The sequence below is a fragment of the Cervus elaphus genome, chromosome 16 (assembly GCF_910594005.1).
Source record: "Cervus elaphus chromosome 16, mCerEla1.1, whole genome shotgun sequence".
NCBI lineage: Eukaryota > Metazoa > Chordata > Mammalia > Artiodactyla > Cervidae > Cervus > Cervus elaphus.
In genome coordinates, this window is record NC_057830.1 from 27,213,727 (window position 1) to 27,235,780 (window position 22,054).

At 37.3% G+C, this 22,054-nt stretch overlaps 1 protein-coding gene across 3 annotated transcripts; it reads left to right on the forward strand.

The window, feature by feature from the left end:
• The first annotated feature begins 29 nt into the window (after positions 1 to 29).
• On the forward strand, positions 30 to 21,967 carry NOL8 (nucleolar protein 8). Of its 3 annotated transcripts, none has more exons than XM_043927871.1 (17): positions 30 to 117; positions 1,438 to 1,645; positions 2,304 to 2,366; positions 3,698 to 3,776; positions 5,199 to 5,334; positions 5,778 to 5,846; positions 7,004 to 8,875; positions 10,075 to 10,188; positions 10,659 to 10,781; positions 11,068 to 11,158; positions 13,893 to 14,031; positions 14,665 to 14,742; positions 17,401 to 17,672; positions 18,894 to 19,020; positions 19,571 to 19,641; positions 20,382 to 20,461; positions 21,109 to 21,967. In XM_043927871.1, the coding sequence occupies exons 2-17, from the start codon at positions 1,507 to 1,509 to the stop codon at positions 21,157 to 21,159; spliced, it is 3,504 nt and encodes a 1,167-aa protein (XP_043783806.1). In that variant the 5' UTR covers positions 30 to 117; positions 1,438 to 1,506; the 3' UTR covers positions 21,160 to 21,967. The 3 variants fall into 3 exon arrangements, with proteins under 3 accessions (XP_043783806.1, XP_043783804.1, XP_043783805.1); XM_043927869.1 differs by lacking the exon at positions 30 to 117 and adding an exon at positions 124 to 369; XM_043927870.1 differs by lacking the exon at positions 30 to 117 and adding an exon at positions 124 to 369 and having other exon boundaries at positions 1,477 to 1,645.
• The last annotated feature ends 87 nt before the right edge of the window (positions 21,968 to 22,054 follow it).

The following is a 22,054-nucleotide window of genomic DNA, read 5'->3' on the forward strand; positions in this document are numbered from 1 at the left end:
CTGGTGGAGGCTTGGAGCCCCAGTCACGGAAGAGGCGGTTCCGCGAGCACTTGAAGAGGGAGCCTCTTTGTATTTCTTCCCCTTCCTCATTTCCGCCGACCTTATCCAGGAGATGAGGTGATAACCCTCTTCTGTATGAATTAGGGAATTTTAGTTTGGGATCTTTTGCGGACTTAGAGGCAGGGGACGGGGTCATCGCGATTGCCCGGAAGACGAAACGAAATAAAGAACACTGGGAAACTGAGCGTAGTATTGGAACCTGAGGAGGCTGGGTTGGAAGTCCAGTGGGAAGAAAGAGATAGGGTACTTGTTGGGACACGTGACTAGAATTTAGCCCTGCAAGCCGCGCTGGATGTAGAAAAAGAAGTGGTGAGCCCGGGGCTTGGGGCCTGGGATGGGAAGGGGCTAATTGGCCTACTTTCACCGTGCTCGTGTTCAAGTCTTCTCAGAGAAAGAAGGATGGGGTGGGTAGGTTTGGGACAGAGGAAGCTGCCCGGAAGATATAGGCCGTGGCTCACGCCTAGATCTCGACCCATGCTCTGGCATTTTGGCGTTTGTTTTGGGGTTCCGTGTGTGCGGAGTCTGTCAGCTGCTGGGGAAGGGCTTGTTGGGAGCTGAGCACTAAGCGAGAGAGGCATTATAGGCCTTAAATCCCAGTATCTCTGGAAGAGTTTTCCTGAGTCCCTTCTAATCCAACAACCTCCCTAGTACAGCGTTAAGAATTACGGATTCTGAAATTAGATTTGAGTTAGCTTCACCGCTAATTCTCTGAATGGCATTGGGAAAATGACTTCACCTCTCCTGCTAATCTGAAAAAAGGTGCCTGCAAACTACTTCGTGCAACGCTGGCTCATAGTGTTAAAAAGAAAAAAAATCTGTATTAGCTTTGATATCCGTTGTTCTTTTTGGGCCTGAAAACCACTTTGTATGTATTTCTGTTGTAATGTAGTATTGCAGTTGTAGCCTTTGTTTACTTCTCATTTGACTATAAGAAGCTTGAAGATGGAGAGCGTAAAGAATCTGCCTGCAGTCTGGGAGACCTGGGTTCCATCCCTCGGTTGGGAAGATCCTGTAGAGGTTAATATGTCCCATCCCATTTCTGTCGGTTTATTAAAGTGAATGAATAAAGGAGAAACACCTAATAGTATGGATTAGTAAACTCAAGAGGAGTAGAGTGTAATATTGTGGTCATTTAGAGGGATGTCCATCTGCACCCGTGTCTGTGTGTAGAGGTACTGTTCCAAAATGCATTCATGAAGAACAAGGATGTAGTGTGTGAACAGTCTTCAGGAATAAAGTTGGGAACAATACAATAGGAAGGGAAGCACAAATCCAGGCAACCAGTTGGCATAGAAGGTTCAGGAAAAGGAGTTTAGGGTTTTTTGGTTTGTTGGTTGGTTTGAGTTTTATTTTGTTGTTGTTGTTTGTTTGTTTTAGATTTAAGGGAAAGAACTCTAGGTAGAAATTTTTTTCCAGGAGAACACCCTGAGTGTTTGTCCAGCCTTGATGAAAGCCAACAGAGAAATGAAACGCCTTTTTGTGGGTGGTCTTGGGCAGAATATTTCTGAGGCAGACCTGCAGAATCAGTTCAGCAGATTTGGAGAAGTTTCTGGTGTGGAGATCATCACTCGGAAAGATGATCAAGGTAAATTGAGAGTTCTTCATAGGTAATTAAAGCAAATATAACTCAAGTCAAATATCACAAAATAAAGGAACCCCCAAAGATGAATGTTAGCCCTGAACACTGAAAGTGATGTTATTTCATTGTGATAGTATAGTACTAACCCCATCCCAGCACATATGCCCTGGAGGTATTATGTATGAAATCAAAAACTTCTAAATTCCCAAACATCCCCCCCTCCCCAACCTTTTTTGGTGGGGAGGGAGCATGTAGCTTGCAGGATCTTAGTTCCCTGACCAGGGATTGAATCTGCCCTCTGCAGTGAAAGCCCAAAGTCTCACCACTGGACCTCCAGGGAATTCCCAAATATCCAATTTCTGAAGCATGTTGCTTTAAATTTTCAGAGCTAAAATTCTAATAATTACTAAGTGTCCTGTTAGAATACCACTAACATATAAACATGCAAAATGTTTCCTTAACTGACTGCTTGACCTTTTTCTCATACATATTTCCTTTTAAAATATTTAGATAATCTTTAAAATTTGCAATCTTTGTAGCCAATGAAAAATAAACAAGGTTTTTTTTTTGAAAGAGTAATTTTCTAAGAGGTCTTTTTTAAATTTAGAAGTCATTTTACATTATTCTCTGGGTGAGAATTTAAAATTTTTTTTTTCTTTTTTAGGAAACCCACAGAAAGTCTTTGCGTATATCAACATCAGAGTAACAGAAGCAGACCTGAAAAAATGTAATGAATGTTTTCTATACCATTTACCATTTCCTGTCACTGTTTAATTTGGAATAACTTTGATTCTAAATCTAAACAGCCACTTTTACGTCATTGAGAGGGGCAACCATGATGAATAGAATTCTGATATTCTGCAGTTCGATATTTAGATTCATTCCATAATGCATGACATATGGTAGCACATTACCAATGAGTTTGCTCAAAAGTGGCATTCTCAAATATTGTGGACAAAGGACCATGCTTTAATAGAAACTGCATGTTACCTATATCCTACTGGACAGTATGCCATACCCCGCTCCTCAGGGTGTTCATTCCTCAGGCAAATAATTCTTGTTAATAAATGCTATTAGAAGAGGGCTTTACATTATGCCCTTATAAGATTATATCCTTGAAATTATGAATTATCTATCAATAAGTTTAAGAAAACCAAGGACCAGCTGTGGCCTTCAGTGAACAAAGAGTGAGAGGTAATTCATACTGCCACTAATGTAGAAATACATTCTAATTATTTGGAGACTGAAAGGTCAAAAGACACCGAGTAGGAAACATGCTAATAGAGAGGGAAGGCCATTGGCCTTTTGTAATATCATCTGTCCAGCTGGGAAACATATGACAAGTACATTGCAGCTTTAAGAACACAGTTCTGTGTGACCTAGCAGTTTTATTTAAAGTAGAAGACCCAGTTTGTTTATCTGATGTATGACCAAGATATTGCTTGTTTCTTAATATTACTATGAATATGAAATTGAATAATACTTTTGTACTTAGCATAGTACCTGTCTCACAGAAATTTCTCTTAGTGGTAATTATTAAGGAAGCTGATAGCAGATACTGAGAAAAATCAGCTACTGCGGTACAGTAGTTCAAACACAGTTTAGTTGCTTGTGCTAGTATGTTTGCAGATTATGCGGTGATAATTAGTATGAGGTGATAAATAAGAATGAGGAGCTGTAGGATTCCAGTGTCCTCTGATTCTCCCTAAGAAAATTACATTAATCTATAGTTTTAGTATGGCAAATAACAATGATATGTTAAATAAATACCAACCATTTGCCAGAGATTTCTGACATTACTTTATAAACAAATGACAAATTTTGCTTTAAGGTTTGCACATTTGCCTCATTCAAATCTTACAGTTATATGAGACAATAGGGAATATAAGAATCTAATAAGGGGTCAAGATAAGAATGGGACCTAAGCCTCCTCTTTCCGGTCTCACTTTCCTTATTCTCTTTCCTTTGTGTGTTTGTGATAAACAAGTTTTCTTTTTTTCATACTAATTAGTAAAAGCACATGCTGAAGTACTTGGGTACTAATTCTTTGCTTTATAGGTATGTCTGTTTTAAATAAAACAAAATGGAAAGGTGGGACACTGCAAATTCAGCTAGCAAAGGAAAGTTTTTTGCACAGGTAAGGTTTGCTGTATTTGATTTAATCCAAACATTAACACACTAATTTCTTAATATTGTAAGTGATTTTATATGTTCACTTAATTGATTTGAAGCTATCACATATTATTGCAGTTTTAGCAAATTTATGCATTATAGGTAGAGCTAAAATCCTTCTTAACTGAGACTCCCTATGACCCCAGACCCCACCAAAGAAGATAATGTAATGCTCTTATATATGTGTATTTAAACCTACAAAAATATGTACTTATTTGCAGCTTTTTAGACACAACCTTTTATGACGATGTAGGTCTTCCCCCTTCTTTGTAATACCTATTTAGTACTATTTTAGAAAATGTGCCACAGTCTAGTTAATCATCCCCCACTCATGGACCTTTAGACCATTTCCACTTCCTCTTGATAACAGATGACCCTTGAAGATATCTTCTATATATGTACAGGAGTCCCTCTGGTGTGTATATCAACAAAAGGAGTTGCTATGTCATGGAGTTAAGCACACTTAAAATTTTAATAGATGGTACCAAAAGTGCTTATGTTAACTTTAAACTGTTAATGAAAGTGTCATACAAAAACATAAAGATAATAGGGATCCCTGTAAGAGACGCATAAGATTAATTATGCTTAAAATTTAAGAACAAGGCAATGTAAAAACTATTAAAGCATTTTAAGATCCTAAAAGTATCCTTGGGGAGAAAAGATTGTATGAGTTTGGGTGCTTTCAAAATAGGAGACATTTTCGGAATGTACAAATGAAGTGACCAAGAGAGTTTTAAGATTGTTCTCAGGCAAAGAAATGCCACAAGGAAAAATAAGGTCTAAATCAAATTTTATGGAACTAGTCTGGAGACGAAGGTGAGGATTTTGTTCTTCAGCTGTCGGCCTCTGTGAACAGGGTAGCAATGAGGCTTTCATTCAGCAGTACGTTGGTGCCTATTATAGGCAAGAACTGGGGCTCTCACCCTGAGCAGGGTGAGCACGCAGTGATGCTGCCTTTGAGTACCTCTGTACATCTGCCTGTGGAGCGGGAATCTTGGAAGTTGAAACATAAAAGAGCCACACCAGAGGCAAAGAGGCCAATGAGAATTGGTCAGCACAGTTGACCAGGCCCGAATCAGATAGGGAGTTTGAATTGGAAGGTTGAGTTGGCATTCTATTCTGCATTCTCTTCATTATGAGAGTAGTAATATTCAAGATTTAGCAGATTAGACTCTGAAAGAAGAGACCTTTTCCTCACAACAAAGAGAAGGGATTAAAAATAGATAAAATGCCAAAAGTACATAAGTTGAAAGGAAAAAGCTGAGAGACCCCAAATGATACCTATGAAGTTAAACAGCTTTATAGTATGAGAAAACAAGACAGAAGTGTGGTTAATAGTGTGATTGGTTATTTTAACTCTCTTATTTGTATTTTTTCTTTGATTCAGATTGGCCCAAGAGAGAGAAGAAGCAAAAGCAAAGAAAGGAATATCAACAACAGGCAACACCAGCTTGTTAGAAAAGATGAAAACGGTGGACTTCCATGTGAAAGCTGTGCCAGGAACAGAAGTACCAGGACACAAAGTATGTCACCCCTGGTAGGCTGAGTAGCCTAAGAACCAATTCCTGAGACCAAATGACCATGAACATCACGTTTAAAGCAATTGCTTTTTTTTTCCTCTCTTGCTTTGAAGCAGTTAACATGAATAGTGCTTTATGATCTTCCAAGTGCATTTACAGCTCTTGGGAAAGCACAGGTTTCCCCCATTTTAGAAAGAGAAATAAAAACCCACATGGAGGCAAGTCTCCTGAGGGGAATAGAGGTGGTGAGGAGTCCAATCAGGTCCCAAGTTTGCCTTTTTAATGGCTGTTATTTTTGTACCTTCCTATGTGATTTATATGGGATCAACAACTGCCCCAATTTTCCTTCTTTCTATATTCTTTTTTTGTAAGTTATATTTATGCAGAATGGTTAATCTTTTCTGTTTGTGACAAGTATAATAAATATATCCTTTTTTTTCTTTTAGAATTGGGTTGTGAGTAAATTTGGAAGAGTCTTACCTGTCCTTCATCTGAAGAATGAACGTAAACGTAAAATATCCTTAGCAGTTGGCCTTTCAGAGAAGTTATTGTTGACTACAGTGATGGATACTTGCAGAAGTTAACTTCATATCTTCGGAGTTTCACTGCTGCTGTCAGTAAATCTTTAGATGTTTAAGAGTTTTTATGTTCCCAATTTCTCTGTAAGGTAAGATCCACTTACCTACATGTATGAAACAATTAGAGGATGAGAAAATGTAGTGACGTTTTATACAAGTAAGTGATACAAATGATGCTTGTTAAGCCAGCAATTTTATTTACTAATTTATATATCATTCCTCTCATTTGACATGGATTCAAAGCCATTTCCAGAGGAACTAAGGAAGGGCCAGGGAACACAGTGCAGTCGTAAAAGTAGCCTTTTGACAGCAGAGAGGAGGATTTGAAATGATAGTGTAAAGCCAAGAGATAGTAGACACTATTTGACACACTTCACATATAATTAGTCAGGTATTCAGTAGTTACTAAGTGAACAAAGGAACTTTTCAGGAGTGAGAAATTAAAGCAACTTATGCTTGTCTATTCATATGTTTTAGGAAATCAGCCAATGCCACTGACATTGACTAGAATCTTTCTGGACAGGGTTAGCACAAAACAGATCTGATAATTATTAGCCTTCTAAGAAAGACCTGCAAGAATTCAGAGAGTGAGTAAAATGTGAAGTAGATGTTTGAGCTAAGAGAATCAGGTCTAAGATGAGCCAGCATTGAAAAGACAGGAGTGATCAAAATGTTGGAGAATCTTTGATTCTCAGGTTTGAGATAACCAACGCTCAGTGTCTAGTTGTTCCCCCTCTGACTTCCCCTCTATACTCTGCTTTATGATGTTAGCAGTAAATAGATTTCTCAGACATATAGAAAAGTACCTAGAATATAATCTTAAATCAGTTTGCTGTAATATACATATACAACCCAAGTAATTTCTTCCAGTTAATAGTGATTGATGATTGTTGGTTTTCACTCTGGACATGCCATAGACATGTCAGTTCCAAAGGCCCTGAGTTACCTAATGAAGTCCTTTTTTGTTTGATTGGAAACTGAGGGTAAAATGAATCAATGATTTGCTCAAGATTAAACAGTATTCTTTTGCTTCACCAGATTGATAGGTTTTTCTAAAACCTAGTGCCTTTTTTTGTTCCTTGACTGTTGGTGACATCATGAAGTATGATCCCTCAAAATACTGCCACAACTTAAAGAAGATAGGGGAGGATTTCACAAATGCTATGCCTATATCCAGCCTCACCTGGGAACTGGAAGGAGGGAATGATCCTATGAGTAAGAAACGGCGAGGAGAATTCTCTGACTTTCACAGCCCTGCCAGGAAGATAATAAAAGTGCAGAAGAATGAGGGTTCTACTGCATTTCTAACCATGAGATCAAAACCTAGTGGCGTAATGGAGAGTCCGCATTTAATACAACAGGTTGCACAAAAAACACCTCATAATTCCATTACTCCTAAATCACCCAATATAACTGATTTTGATCATCAGAAATTTAAAAATGTGTTTTTTCAGACTTCTGCTATAGAAACTACCAAAAACAGAAATAGCATATCTGATGATGATATTGATTCTGAAGATGAATTGAGACTAATGATTGCAAGAGAGGAAAACTTAGAGAAAACTACATGGTCCTCAAATGAATTTGAAAATGATCCCTTTGAAGTTGTAAGGGATGATTTTAAATCTGATTCTTACAAATTTCATACTTCAACAGGTTTAGGCCTCAAAAACAGTGTCTCTTGCCTCAACAGTGAAAATAATGTTATGGAAAATGGTTGTGACTCTGATTCAGGAGATACAGATGAAATCATTGCAATGAAAAAAAGTTCTGGTAAGATCGAAAATGGTGTAGATTTTTCACAAAGAGAAAAGTCTATGGACAAGAAGACTTACTTGAAAAACAGAAAAAAGTATGATCTTTCTGATGGCTGTGTTAAAGAACAAAAAAGAAAAAACAAAGTAGAGATAGCCCTCAGTCACAGAGTTAAGCCTCTTAGTTGTAAATCTCTGATTGAGTCCAGCAGCAGTGAGGATGCTGATTCTGTATCAGAATCGACTGAGTGTGAAGGAGATAAGGAGTATAACACCTTGATGGAAAACTGTCTCCGTGTGAATCTGACTTTGGCTGATTTGGAACAGTTGGCTGGCAGTAACCAGGAGGCTCCAAAAGAAAAGACTGAGAGCAATGGCCAGGAAACCACTGCCAAGGGTGACAGGGCCTCCAAGAGCCAAAGGACTCCAGGTAGCCTCCGCAGAGGCCAGCAGTGTATTCACCCTGAGGAGATTGTGGCTTCTCTTTTAGAAGGAAGAGAGAACCCACATGGAAAACAGAAACCAAAGGAAAATACCTTAAAGCCAAAATTTCAGGCTTTCAAAGGAGTGGGCTGTCTCTATGGAAAGGAATCAGTGAAAAAATCCTTGCAAGAGAGTGTTGCCTCTAATAATATTAATAAAGATCAAATTTCCTTGAAACTTGAGGAACCGAGGAACATGTCCATGGGAAAATGGTCCCTGTGTGCTAATGGCCTATTAAATGAACAGACTCCTTTCCAACATGGAAAGGAGGCAAATGATGCAAACCAAATTCAGCCTCAAAAGAGACAGTCTTTTGCGAGCCAGAGTCACAAAGTGGTGTCCCCTAACAGTTCAGAAAAGAGAAATAGAAATCCTATTTCTAGTCTGTTGCCACTGAAAGATAAGAAATCTTTAAGTTGTGGTGCTAAGACTCCCAGCAGAGGCCTTGATGAAGACTGTTGCCATAGGACTGGACAGTCAGGAGAAGGCTCTGAAAGAAGGCCTGATCTGTGCAGCTCCCAGGCCCCTGAGAAACCACCAGAGGTCTTCTCAAGGAGAGACTCCCAGGGAAGCAAACCTGACTTCCCACTTCCTGTTAATAGTTCATCAGATGTTAATGCTAAGGATAAGCATGCTGAAGATAATCAGAAACGTTTGGCAGCCTTAGAGGCAAGGCAGAAAGCCAAAGAAGTCCAAAAGAAGTTGGTTCACAATGCTCTGGCAAATTTGGTGAGTATATTTTCAGTCTAGGAATTTACTAAGAACTCTCTCCAGGTCTGGTCTCTTTCTTTCCCACAAAGGTAGGCAGGCCCCTTTAGAGCTGAATGTTTGTGTTTTATGTCCTTATGTCTATATAGTATATCTGGATATTGCTTTAGAAAATATTACTGATATAGTTAAGTGATGTGTACTAATACATCTCAATTGCCATATATATCTCCTGTCAAGTGAGTCGTGTCTTAGGAAGATTTACTATAATGGGACTTTATTCATTTTTTCAAGAATTTGTTAAGTTCCCACAAAGTTCCAGGCCTTTACAGCAAGTGTTCGATTTATAGAAAAGATCACTATCAGGCAGTGTTGGCTCACAGTTCGGTTCCATGCAATGGGAAAGAAGTGTGCCTACGTGCTCTGCCAGGAAGCAGACCAGTTTGTTGGCAGTGCCGGGGAGTGGGTACTTCCCCAGCTGACCTGAGTCTAGTGGGAAAAACTCAGTAGAAATTGGTCTGGCAGAGGCAAAAGGGTAGAAAGAGAGAGGAAAGGCATTATTATAAGATAAGGCAGCAGTTTGTACAAAAGTGAATATTTGCAATAACTGACTAAATAAGAGTATAGGTGGTGAGAAGTGAGAGAGATAAGTAGGTTACAGGGCTGGAGTTTATTCTTAAGTCTGGGAAAAGACTAAAGGACTGAAAGCAAGGGAGGAAAGATTAGTTGTGCTGGAACAGGAGTTGGCAAACGAGCCCATGTCCTGTTTTAAAAGAGCCTCCTGGCTAAGAATGGTTTTTACATTTTTAAAGAGTTTTAAAAAGAAGAATATAGAACTGAAACTATATGTGGCTTGCAAAGCCTAAAATATTTATTCTCTGGCCCTTGACAGAGAAAGTTTGCCAACTTCTGTCTGGGGCAAATGGTTCAGGACGTGGTGAGAACAACAAATCAAATGGGACAAATAAAGGAACGGGGGTAGACAGCCGTTAGGGGGTTTTGAGCCAGAACCAAGGCAGTGACTGTGGGAATACATTTTTTAAATAGCAGGAAGGCCCAACCCTTGGGACTTGGTGATCAACGGGAAATGGAAAGCGAGAAGTTTCTATCTTGGGATGATGGCGGCATTCACTAGAGAAAAAATAGGGTGGGAAGTAGATTTACTTGGGGAAGGAGATGAGAGGTTGTCTTAAAGGTAATGCTTTTGATAACCACTCTAGGATGGTCATCCAAAGGACAAGCCGACGCACATCATCTTTGGTTCCAATAGTGAAAGTGAAACAGAGGAGACGTCCACTCGGGAGCAAAGCCATCCAGGAGAGGAACTGGTAAAAGTAAGAAATTTAAAATGTCCATGTGGGCATGTCTTTACTTGTGCAGATCCATTTCTGCATATTGCATACCAAAACCTGCCCACGACTGCTGCGCTCAACATAAAATTTCCTCTGGGAGCCACAATGAAACACAAAACTCCCCAGACCACCACGCATGGATGCTACAGGGGCCTTAGAGATTTTCTCCCACATAAATCTGTCCTCTGCAAAGTGACATCAATATTAGTGAAACCATGCAGAAAATGTTCTTGCATATAATAACTGCCCCCCTTTCAGGCTTCATTAGGAGCCTCTGGAGACTCAAGGGGCCATGTAAATAGCACTGAGTCAAGATTTTCCATTATAACCACCACACTGTTTCCTGGGATATGCATCTGAGTCGTTTCTTAAGTGTAAGGAGGAAAATTGCATAATGAGGGAAATACTGATCGTCTTGGTTATTAATAAACATTTCTGTCCTTATGCAACAGGAGTCCATGAGTAGAGCCTCTGGGAAGCTGTTTGACAACAGCGATGATGAGGAATCTTGTTCCGAAGATGACAGTAACAGGTTCAGAATTAAACCTCAGTTTGAGGGCAGAGCTGGACAGAAGGTTAGTGAAGACTGAAAATAAAAAAATTTGTAACATGCTCTTATTGTTTCAACATAGTCCTTAAATCTAGGTTAATGAAGGCAGACCTTGCCCAAACTCTAACATTAAGGTTTTTATTTTGAGATTGAGACCTCCATGGCCCTCTTTGTTTGGTTCATGGGTAGGTGAAGTTATGCAAGCATTAATGTAGTAAATTTCACAGCGTGGGAAATATACTTGGAGGGTCTTGTTTATAAGTAATTTCTTGGGAATGCGACTGTCAGTTGTCTTTGTGTTTTTTCTTTAGCTCATGAATTTGCAGTCTCGCTTTGGCACTGATGACAGATTTCGCATGGACTCCCGATTTCTAGAAAGTGATAGTGAAGACGAACATGAAGGTAAATGACTCATTGTCCAAACAAACAGTCCTGATGTCATAGCTGGCATACCTTAAGAAATAAACTCATCTAGCATCTTCACTTAACACATAGAGAAGTGTTTTATGTATATGTAACACACGGAGTGTTACATGTACATGGTGTGTTATATGTACATGTAACACTTGTACATATTAATTTATTTATAAAATTTTAATTACCTGAGGCTGCCAGAAAAGACAGGAATAATAGCATCTGCCAAAGGTACCATCTTCCCTCATCCCGTTCCTGGTGTTAGAAGTCAAGGACCCTACCTGGCAATAGGTCAACAGGTCCTTGTGAGGTTGTGTAAGACTTGGCTTACTTAAAGAAAGTGTTCATGCTCGATGCTGATTTTTTAAAGCAATGTATCATTGAATGTCACTCTACTTAAATTCATTCTTATTTGAATATATTTAACAGCATTGATGCTATCGGAAGCATCAGCAGCGGTTCCAAACGTTCTTTACAAGATCTTCTGCTCTTATCCTTTTTTTTTTTTTTTGCTCTTATCCTTTGCAAAAGACCTCATCTCCTATTTGACCAAGAGGACGGCCACTTCAAGTAGCTCCCTGCTTTCCTTTCCAACCTCAGAACTACTCTGTCCTTTCTTCTTTCCTGAGTTTATCTAATCTGCATCTTGATCTTCTCCATTTATACCTCCTGTTCCCTCCTTTCTCATTTGCATCTTCACACTTAACTTTCTTCTATCTCTTCGCTTTTTCTACAGACATAATTAGGTCTCATAGGTTCAAAAAACCATTTCTTCAACCCTGCCAGTTTTAGTTGCCATTCCCATTTTTTTTTCAGTTCTAAGCCTGAAATGAAAACTAAATTGCATCTAATTTAGAAGCAGTTGATTTTATTGAAAGTACAATCTCTGGATATGATACTTTCAATTCTTTGAGGTGATTATTATGTATATTATACATTTCTGAAAACAAGTATTCTGAGAGTAAATTCTCTAGGATCCATACCAACTTATTGTTTCAGAACTTTTCACTCAGATTCCATGTTGATAACGTAGGAATGGATAGAATCTTGGGATTAGTCAAGAAGCTATAGCTGTTGCTTTCTAACTCCTGCCACTTTTGTCTGTCTCATATTTATAACTCTTCAGCGTGAGTTCCCTCAAAGCTGTGAATAACTGGTTTACCAGATGCAGTGGCATCTTCTCAAGCTTCACCCTTCAGCCTGCCTGTGGCATTTGTTACTGTTGATCATCCTTCTTGAAATGTTCTCTTCCCTTTGCTTCTATTGCACTCTAACTTCCTTGTTTTCTTCATAATTCTTGGTTCCTAAATTTTCCATTTGCTTTGAGATACAGGCTCTTCCCAAGGTTCTGTAGTCTGTGTGGCTTTAGCCTTCATTTTTACATGAATATTTTCCACATCTGGGTCATCTTGTCTCCTGACTCTTCTGCTTTTCAACTTTAGATAGACCTGTGAGAAATATGCATCAGGCATTGAGGAAAGAATAATTGGGAGCTCAGCAGAAAAGTCAGGAGCAAAGATTACCCACATGTGGAAAATATTCATGTATAAAAAAAGGCTAAAGCCATAGGGTCTTACAGAACCTTGGGAAGAGCCTGTATCAGAGGTTCCTTGGGAACCTTTGAGACTGAATTTTTTGTGTGCTGCACAAAGACCGTCCTGCAGGTAAGCAGCCTACCAATATACCGAGCTCTTCCTAACATTCTGTTCTACTGCCTAATTGTCGATATTAGGATAAAATTTAAATTGCCACTTTTTGAAGTCAGAAATCATTGAATATGAGCAGTTTCATATGGTTTAGTCTAATGCAGTGTAAACTCTTTGCAGTTTTTTATTTCAGTACATATTCATTTTGTTTCCTAGCATGCTCTCTTCCTTCCTCAGGGGACTACTTTGTCTTTCCTACCTTAGACTATACCTAGTTTGTAAAACATTTCTTAATCCAACTGAACATAATCCCTACCTCTTTTGAACCCTTAGATACTTTTGGGCCATCTCTATAGAAAACTTATGCAAATCAGTATTTTATTCTGTTAATTTCTGTTATTTAGTTATTTATATCCTACAGTAATTTGCAAAGGTCTTTAAGGCTCAGACTTCTTTTATGTTTTCTCTTATAATCCAAACTGATTGTTAAATGTTTAACTTTGTTCCCTGATACTCGTCTGTTTTTAGTAAATAAGAAAGCCAGCCTATAGGATTCCACAATGCCCTGTGTGTAGTCTCTCTTCCTGTGATATTTATTACTGAGTTTAAAAGCTAAAATAACTGTCTGCTAGCGTACCATGTTAATAGTCAGTAAAATTACCACCTTTCATTGTCTTTCACTGTTAGATTTACATGTAATTTAGATTAATTTTTAGATTGTTACAAAAAATCAAAGAATCTTTATTCACTTTATTTTTGTAATTACTATCTTGCTCTATTAATTTGTCAATCTTTACCTTAAAAACTTAGACTTGCCACTGAAAGCCATTAATTTCATATTTCATTTTTATAATTATAAGTAGAAATGGGAATTTTGTTTGCTGGTCATGCAATTTCTGGATTCACTGTGACATCAGGGGCTTAGGGACAGAGAGGATAGCAAAACAAGGTTTAGCTTTTGTTCTTCCTATCTTAATGTGCTTTGCACATGTTTAAGTGCTTGATAAATATTTGATTATTGAGATTTCTCAAGTTATGTTTGCCAGAAGATTACTAATTATCCTCTTCCCTCGAAGAAATAAATGAAAAGAAAACTGCTGAGGAGGAAGAGCTTGCTGCAGAAAAATTGAAAGCCCTGAATGTTGTGCAGAGTGTTTTGCAGATCAGCTTAAGCAATTCTACAAGCAAAGGATCAGTAGCTGCTAAGAAATTTAAGTATGTCTTATGTTTCATCTCACTCTTCTCTCTTCCTTTGCCACAAAATTAGGCCATTTTCAACTTCTTGGGGAGAGCAGTTAGCATATGTATCAGACTCTTAATATTATATTTACCTAGTGATTCACTTCAAGAAACTAATCTAAAATTTTTTCTGTATTTATTATTACTGAAAAAATGGACAATTGTTTAAATATTAATAAATGTAACAGTTTATTATGGAGAATATATAACTTAGGGAGACTAGTGTAATGAAACCCCTGTGTACCATCACCCAACTTCTCCAATCACTAACCTGTGACCAGTTTTCTCTTCTATACTTTTACTCACTCCCCGCTACTTTCCCCACTGAAAATTTGTATTTTATACAAATCCCAATAGTATATCATTTTATCTATATATATTTTCCTGTTTAAAAATAATATTTAAAAAATTTTTGAAGAACCCCTCAGAACTGGGTAATTTAAAATATAATTGCTTCTAAGGAGCTCCTGATAGACTTACTTGATATTTATGCCTTTGTCTTGTTCAAAAGTGGAATTGTCCTGGTTTTGCATTATGTTTTGCTATTAGTTTTTTGGATTTATACTCTGATTTGTCCCTTCCAACTTATCACTCTCCTTTTTTAAATAGGGACATCATACATTATGATCCAACAAGGCATGACCATGCCACTTACGAAAGAAAGCAGGATGATAAACCAAAAGAAAGGTAAATTAAACTGCTACAATTACTAGTAAGGTACCTGTGTTAATCTTTTAGATTTGGCAATTGTTTCATACCTATGTAAGATGCTACTATGAGGGGGAACTAGGTGAAGGTTATTTCTAGTTTTTCTATAAATCTGTTTCTAGTTTTTCTGTAAATCTAAAATTATTCCAAAATTAAAAGTTTCTTTTAAAAAGAATCACATTCAGACCATACAAGCCTCTTCATTGTGGAATGTCTCTGTACCTACCTGTCAAATCTAGTGGTGTTTCTGTTCCTTTAATTGTCTTAAAGTATTTGGGTCTCCTGTGAATCTTTTTGGGGTTCACTTTATTAGACAAAAGCCAAAAATCTGCCGGGACTGCTGAGAAATAATACCTTTAAACTCATAAGTAGCCCTCTTGTTTTAACAGTTGGAGTTGCTGAGCTATATCTAGGTTCTCAACAAAGAATTTTGCTTTATATTAATAATTAGACTAGTGTACAAATTTTTATCTTCAGATAACAATAGTAAATATATTAGGCTTTGCAGCCAGATGGTCTCTCTTGCAGTGACTCTCCTCTGTCCTTATAGCAGAAATGGAGCCATACATAATACATAAAACAAATAAGGTAGGCTGTGTTCTAATAAAACTATTAGTAGGACACTGAAATTTGCATTTCATGTAATTTGTACCTATTATGAAGCCATCTTTTTATATAGTTTTTTCCAGTCACTTCAAACTACAAAAATTATTCTTAACTTGCAGTCTATACATAAATAGGCAGCGGCTTGGATTTCATCCATGGGTGTACTTTGCCAAAACCTGCTTTTCACTATATTTTCCTGAGAAAATAGATTCGTTCTTTGCTTAGAAGATATTAAATTTTATGTTATTTGCCTTCTAAAGAATAGGAGTCTTCAAAACCATGAGGTCCTAGCTCCTTATTAAAAAAAACTTCTTTCTTTAGTTTCACTTTCTCTGCTTATATGTTACTGTAAGCAGCAAGAAGAAATCAGAAAATTCCTTCAACACCTTCCTGGACATCTCCATTGCTAGATCACCCACTCATTAAGTGCATATTTTACTTCCCAGTTAATAAAGGCGACAGTGTTACTAAGCCTACTGCCACTATATAACAATGATCTCCTTTCCTCCATTTTCCAATAGCGTTTACTTCACTTTTTTGCAAGGCCTTACTTGAAGCCTCAATAGTCATGTAGTTTCTACTAACAGTTTTTTTCAGGGAGTTTTCATGCTTTTGCTAACACCCTCCTCACTGACCTTCCAACTTCTGCTTATTGTGTGGGCTCTGAAGTCATTCCTACATTTTGGGCTTTTATAGCAGTACCCCACTTCTAGGGACCAAAATATATATCAGTTAGGTATTGCTATGTAAAAAATTGCCCCAAAACTAAGAGCTTGAAACTAAAACTTTATTAGGTCCCAATTACTGTGGGTCAGGAATTTGGGAGCACTTCACCAGGTAGTTCTGGCTTGGGCTCTCAAGAGGTTTGTAGTCAAGATGTCACCTGGGGCTATAGCCTCTGAAAGTTTGCAGCGTGCTTGCAAGATGGTTCACATGCTTGACCGCTGGCAGGGGGCCTCAGTTCCTTGCTTTGTTGACCTCTCCTTTTGGGTGTTTGGGTGCCCTCAGAACATGGTATCTGACTTCTTCCAAAGCCAGTGATTAGGGAAGGGGAGAGAGCAAGAGGAAAGCCACAGTGCACTCTACAGCCCTAGTTTCAGTAGTTGTACACAATCACATCTGCCTTACTCTGTTCCTTAGAAGAGGTCATTAAGAACAGACCACACTGAAAGGGATGGAGGAATTAACTTCCACTTCCTCCACTTTGAAGTATCAAAAGACCTTTAGACCACTTTTAAAACCACTACATTGTGTTTCATTGATCTTGGAGCTCAGTTTCATAGGAGGCATATTTGACTTACAGCCTATGGTTTATTTAATGAAGTATTAAAAGTTTTTCTGTATAAGATCGTCTCCACCAGTAAGATGATTATTTAGGACATTATTATTTTAGGTAGAACAGAATATTTGGCCTAATAAATAGAATAGACTCTAATAGAAAAAAAGGATTTTAATCTTTTACTATCTAAAAACTCAGTATTGGAGACTGCTGTGTAACTGTGGTTAAGACCAAAAACAAAAACATATTCCTAAATGTAGAGCAGGTTGATGGAAACAGAAAAATTTCATCCCAGACAGACTAGACTTAACATATTTATAATGCATTTCTACAACAGAATTATGACTAAATCCTTTAATGCCAGTATCATAAAACTCACAATTTTACTATTTGATAGCGTCTTAAAAGTCATATGGTTTAACCTGGTTCATTTTGCAAATGAGGATACTGAGGCCCACTGCAGTTAAGTAATTTTCTTACTCATAGCTGATATCTTAGGTGTAATTTCTGAAGTGTAGTTCAGAGGGTAAGAGAGGAGAATATGATTCATGTTTAATACTTGGAGCTGTCTGAAATAATTTTGTCTATTAAAAGCTTTTTGGTTAAGATTCTGCCCTTGTGAGTTGTATATGTGGGTCCTCTTGGTGGTTGAAAAAAATGGGACTAATGTTATCCAAGGTATTTTTATTTCCTGATTTCTGGAATTTTTCCAAACATTGACTTTTTTGTGATCTCTGTATATGTCAACGCAGTAAAGCAAAACGAAAGAAGAAAAGGGAGGAAGCTGAGAAACTCCCCGAGGTGTCTAAAGAAATGTATTATAACATTGCTACGGATTTAAAACAAATATTCCAAACTGTAAAAGATACTAGTGAAAAGGAAGATAACACACCTTGGAATGAGGACTCTGATGGAGAGAAAGCTGAGGTAGTCCAGGACACTCCAGCTCTGATGACTCAGGATGAACAAACCAGCGGGTTCACATTTTCCTTTTTTGAGTCTGACGCCAAAGATGAAAAGGAAGGTACATTTTTGTTTGTTTTTACTTTTTCATTTCATGCAGTTTGAATTTAATTGAGTCTCCTGTAATGGTGATGATTTAACATTAGCCGAAGGCAGTATTCTCTTCTCTATCTAAATGAACAGTATTTCAGTCAGCATTACGTAACCATAAATGTAATGTGCCTAGAGCTATGTTTAACACAGTAAGAAATTGTTCTTGAATTTGGAAGCAAACTTCTGGATAGCTGCTATTTGAAGGGAAGCCAGAGAATAATAGGCAACATTCCTTCTTCTGTTGAGTAGAAATAGTCATATATTTAAATATGTTTAAGAAGTCGTATATTTAAATAGCTTTACATCTTTGATGCAGTTGGAGAAGCCATAACTTCAGGAAAGCCAGTGCTGTTTGTTAGGAGAAGAAATATGTAACCCTGGCTCTAAACAAATATGCTGTGTCATCAATATACCAGCTGTTTCAAACTTTATCCTTGGAGATTTGCCAGAACCTAGAGAAAAGTATAGCACTCAGGTATATACAATTTTCCATTCCACTTCAAGAGGTTTACCTCCAAAGTCCTACATATAGTCTAAAAGTTTGAAACACCTGAGTACCAAGGTCAGTCCTAAACTGTTGAACAGAGTTGGTATGATATAGATATTTTAATTTTTCTAACTTTGAGAGCCAAGTGTGAGAAATTGGCCTTGAAATGATTGCTAAGATACCTGAGCAACCTGGGAGATGTGTTTTATGTGCTTTGGAAATTATGAGGACTTTTGAAGTGACCATCCACATCTTTTAGCAGCAGCTTTTTCAGCAGTTTTAGAAGGAAGTTTGGGGAATTGAAAACGTAAAGATATGTTCCTTGTCTCCTTTATGAATAAGCAGGAAGGCAACCTGGTTTCACTGCATCATGTTGTAGCTTAGACTCCTCAGTGCTAGCACAGGTGTCACACTTATTTTGCTCTTTCTTGTAAATTGTATTGCTCATTTATAAACCTTCAGTTTTTATATCTTTTTATAGTATTACTGTATTCCTTATGAGATCACTCTAGCAATGCCAAAAAATAAAAGTTTCTTTCAATATTTGAAAATCAAAAAGATACTGCATGTTTTGAATTAATGATTAAGATATTCAAAATGTAGAAATATGTATGCATGGTGAAAGTAAACAAGTGAATATGTCCATAAATACTTGGGCTTTAGGTTACAGTTGTATCATCTTTCATTGTCTTGATGACATAGAGACCTATAGAGTTGAAGCAGTAAAACCTGGGAAGATCGCCTGGCAGGGAGACCCTCGTTTCCAAGACAGCAGTTCAGAAGAGGAAGATGTCACTGAAGAAACAGATGACAAAAAGCAGAGCCCTGAGTAAGTAATGTGTTTCTGTCCAGATATAGTTCATAATTTATAAAGTCTGAGTTAGACATGCTTTAGAGATATTATAGAAGTATCTTAAGTTTAGCTTTTCAAGACAGTTTTCTTTTTTTTGGCTCCTTAAGAGAGTTCTGTAGTCTTTTTTCATTGGGAGCATGTTTCTTTTCCTTGAGATGTGGATAGCACTGGGTGGGGGATATGCTGTGCAGAGGGAAGAAAGCCTGCCACTGAAGTCCCTGGTCTGGAAGAGGATGCTTCATCTTGTTGGCTGCTACCCCATAGGAAACACTAGCAAAACGGGTAGCAGTGGTTGGGTGAGAGTGTTAGCAATCAGCATGGGGAAGATAGAGCTTGTACTTAAATCTTTGTTACCGAAGTTACAGGTAGCAGTGAAGAATAGAGAAAGGGTGGTATTACTTTGACTCAGGGAAAAATGAGCAAGACACAAAGCACAGATATTTAAGGCATAGTTCATTTATATTTACAGTGTGAACATTTCTTAAATGTTGAAATTAAGTGACCAATTCTATCTTTCTCACTTCAGAGAAGTATCATTACCTGAGAAAGAGACTACTAGATTTTTCTTTTTCTCTAAGAATGATGAGAGACTTCATGGTAAGTCATTTTTTTGATTAAATGGTATATATAGTACATCTTTATTTACACATAGTGTATTCTGATATATTAATACTAACATGCATCCAAGTAAGAACTGATTGGGAAGATCCTTTGCAATGTGATATGCTTTAGCCCCCTCTTGTTAGAAAGAAGCTTGTTGACATAAAGCTCTGGGAAACTGAAAGCTTCCCATTCATCACCTCAACTTACTCGCTATCCTCAGCAAGGGCTTGTTTTGTTCCAGGGGCTTGCTGAGATAGATGCTAGACATACAAAATTCGTAAGTTTTTAGTACCCTAAAAAGTTCACATGAAGTATACTCAATATCTTGTAATAAACTGTAATGGGAGAGAACCTGAAAAGACTGTATGTGTGTAACTGAATCACTTTGCTGTATACTTGAAACTAACACAACATTGCAAATTAACTATACTTCAGTAAAAACAAAAATAGAAAAAAAAGTTCACATGAAAATGCTGAGGCCGTTGAACTCATTTCTGAAGCCTAACACAAACAGAAACGAAGTTACATCATAGTAAATGGTTTATAAACAGTAAAAATCCTAGCAATTATACATTTTCATTTTCTAAAAGAATAAAATATTTTTGAAAATTAGCATAAACTGGGGGTGGGGAATCGTGTTAACTAGAATTGAAGACCTTGATAATGCCAGCACTAAAATATTGTCTATTTTAATAATACTGTGCTGCCTTGCCCTTCTTTATTTTCCCTTCTAGGTTCTGACTTATTTTGGAGAGGAGTGGGAAGCAATATTAGCAGGAATTCTTGGGAGATCAGAACAAACAATTTGCGTATGGTGAGTATCGCCATGTTAATTGTCTCCTGAAATAGATATGATGTTACCTTTGTGTTAATATTTGCCTGGTGTAGGAATATAGGAAGGCATGAAACTTGAGATAACTGAAAACATGATTTAAATGCTCACAATTAATGGTGCTGGAAGGGAAGTTTTAATTGTTTAATTAAATCCACCCATGTGCAGAAAGGAGACTAAAAAGTGGCTCTATTGAGTGACTGATCTAAGTTCTCATCATGCTTAAGTAACAGGAAATGATGAAATTTTTTTAAAGACTGAATTACAGTTTCCATTTTAAGCACATAAAGCCAAAAGTCTGAACATCCCACATACATGTGAGCACTTCCAAAATGATTTCTACAACCCAGTCACTGAATAATCTAAATTTTACTTTCTATAGTTACTGAACACTGTGAAACTTATTTTATTTTTAACAAAGACTTTTTTTTTATTTTATGACTTCATGAATTTCCAATAACTTATTGAAAAATGGAGGAAGTATAAGGAATAATATAAATAACATGAGGGAATTATTGGAGACTTTGACTGAAGAGCCTACTCTCAAAATAACAATATGCACACTCTGTCTTATTTATGAACCTGCCATGCCACACCTAACAGGGGCTTTTGATTTTATGTTTTTCTAGGACTGTCGGAAGAAACATAAAGATGCCAAAAGGAGAGTGAAGCCAAAATAATAAATGTCATCATTAGTTTTGATACTGATTGTAAAGAAGTCTCACCATGGAAATTGGAGTGATCTAGAAAGTGATTTTAGCTGGCAAAGAATTCAGAGTGAAGGAATATTCTAAATCTTACCTGGTGGATATCATTCTGATTGCTTTCTTTTTCTGTAGATTTCCTATTTGTTCTTACCTAATTACTTCAAACAACCTGAACATTTGTTTTAATGAAGCATACGATAGTCCCTCAAAATACTTTGTATATATTTGCCCTCCATCTTCAATAACTAATGGACATTTCTTGACATGAGGTTTTAAAATATATGCATCAGAGCACTTATTTTCCAAGTTATGTTTTATGTAAATTATACTTGAAATATTTCTGATTGTATTAAATACACCTTACCTCCATTTTGTGGTTTTGTCTAAGAGGCTGAATACAAGTCAACCTCTGTATTTGTGTCCTGATGAATAAGCTAACTGAAATGCAGGACATTTCAGACCAGCTTTATGGGAGAGTTCTGCGAGGACCAGAAAAGAACGCTAAATGCAGACTTTTCCTTTCCTTAGCCTCCAGGAATTCATGGAGGCAGACCCGTCAGTCCCAAATTCTAGTTAGATTAGAAGCTTTTGAAAAATCGAGGTGCCTGAAAGATAACATAGTAACAGTTAGCAGTCAGTGCCCTGGGTCCAGATAAGGAAACAGATTTAATACCTCATTAAATTAACGTGGCTAGGATTCAAGACAGATAAGCCTCTATCAAACTGGGCTCTGTACAAAATTATGCTTTATATAATAAAGTCCCAGGGGATTATCATTGAACCATAATGGGTGTATCTGAAATTACATATTTATTGATTTACATCTTCATCAAATATAAACTCTGTGAAAGCTGGGATATCACCTGGT

Bases quoted from the DNA above. Each gene is read 5' to 3' on its own strand.
- NOL8 (XM_043927871.1), top strand. From the start codon at position 1,507: ATGAAAGCCAACAGAGAAATGAAACGCCTTTTTGTGGGTGGTCTTGGG. The intron at 1,646-2,303 runs GTAAATTGAGAG...TTTCTTTTTTAG, and splicing joins CACTCGGAAAGATGATCAAG to GAAACCCACAGAAAGTCTTT. The intron at 20,462-21,108 runs GTGAGTATCGCC...ATGTTTTTCTAG, and splicing joins GAACAAACAATTTGCGTATG to GACTGTCGGAAGAAACATAA.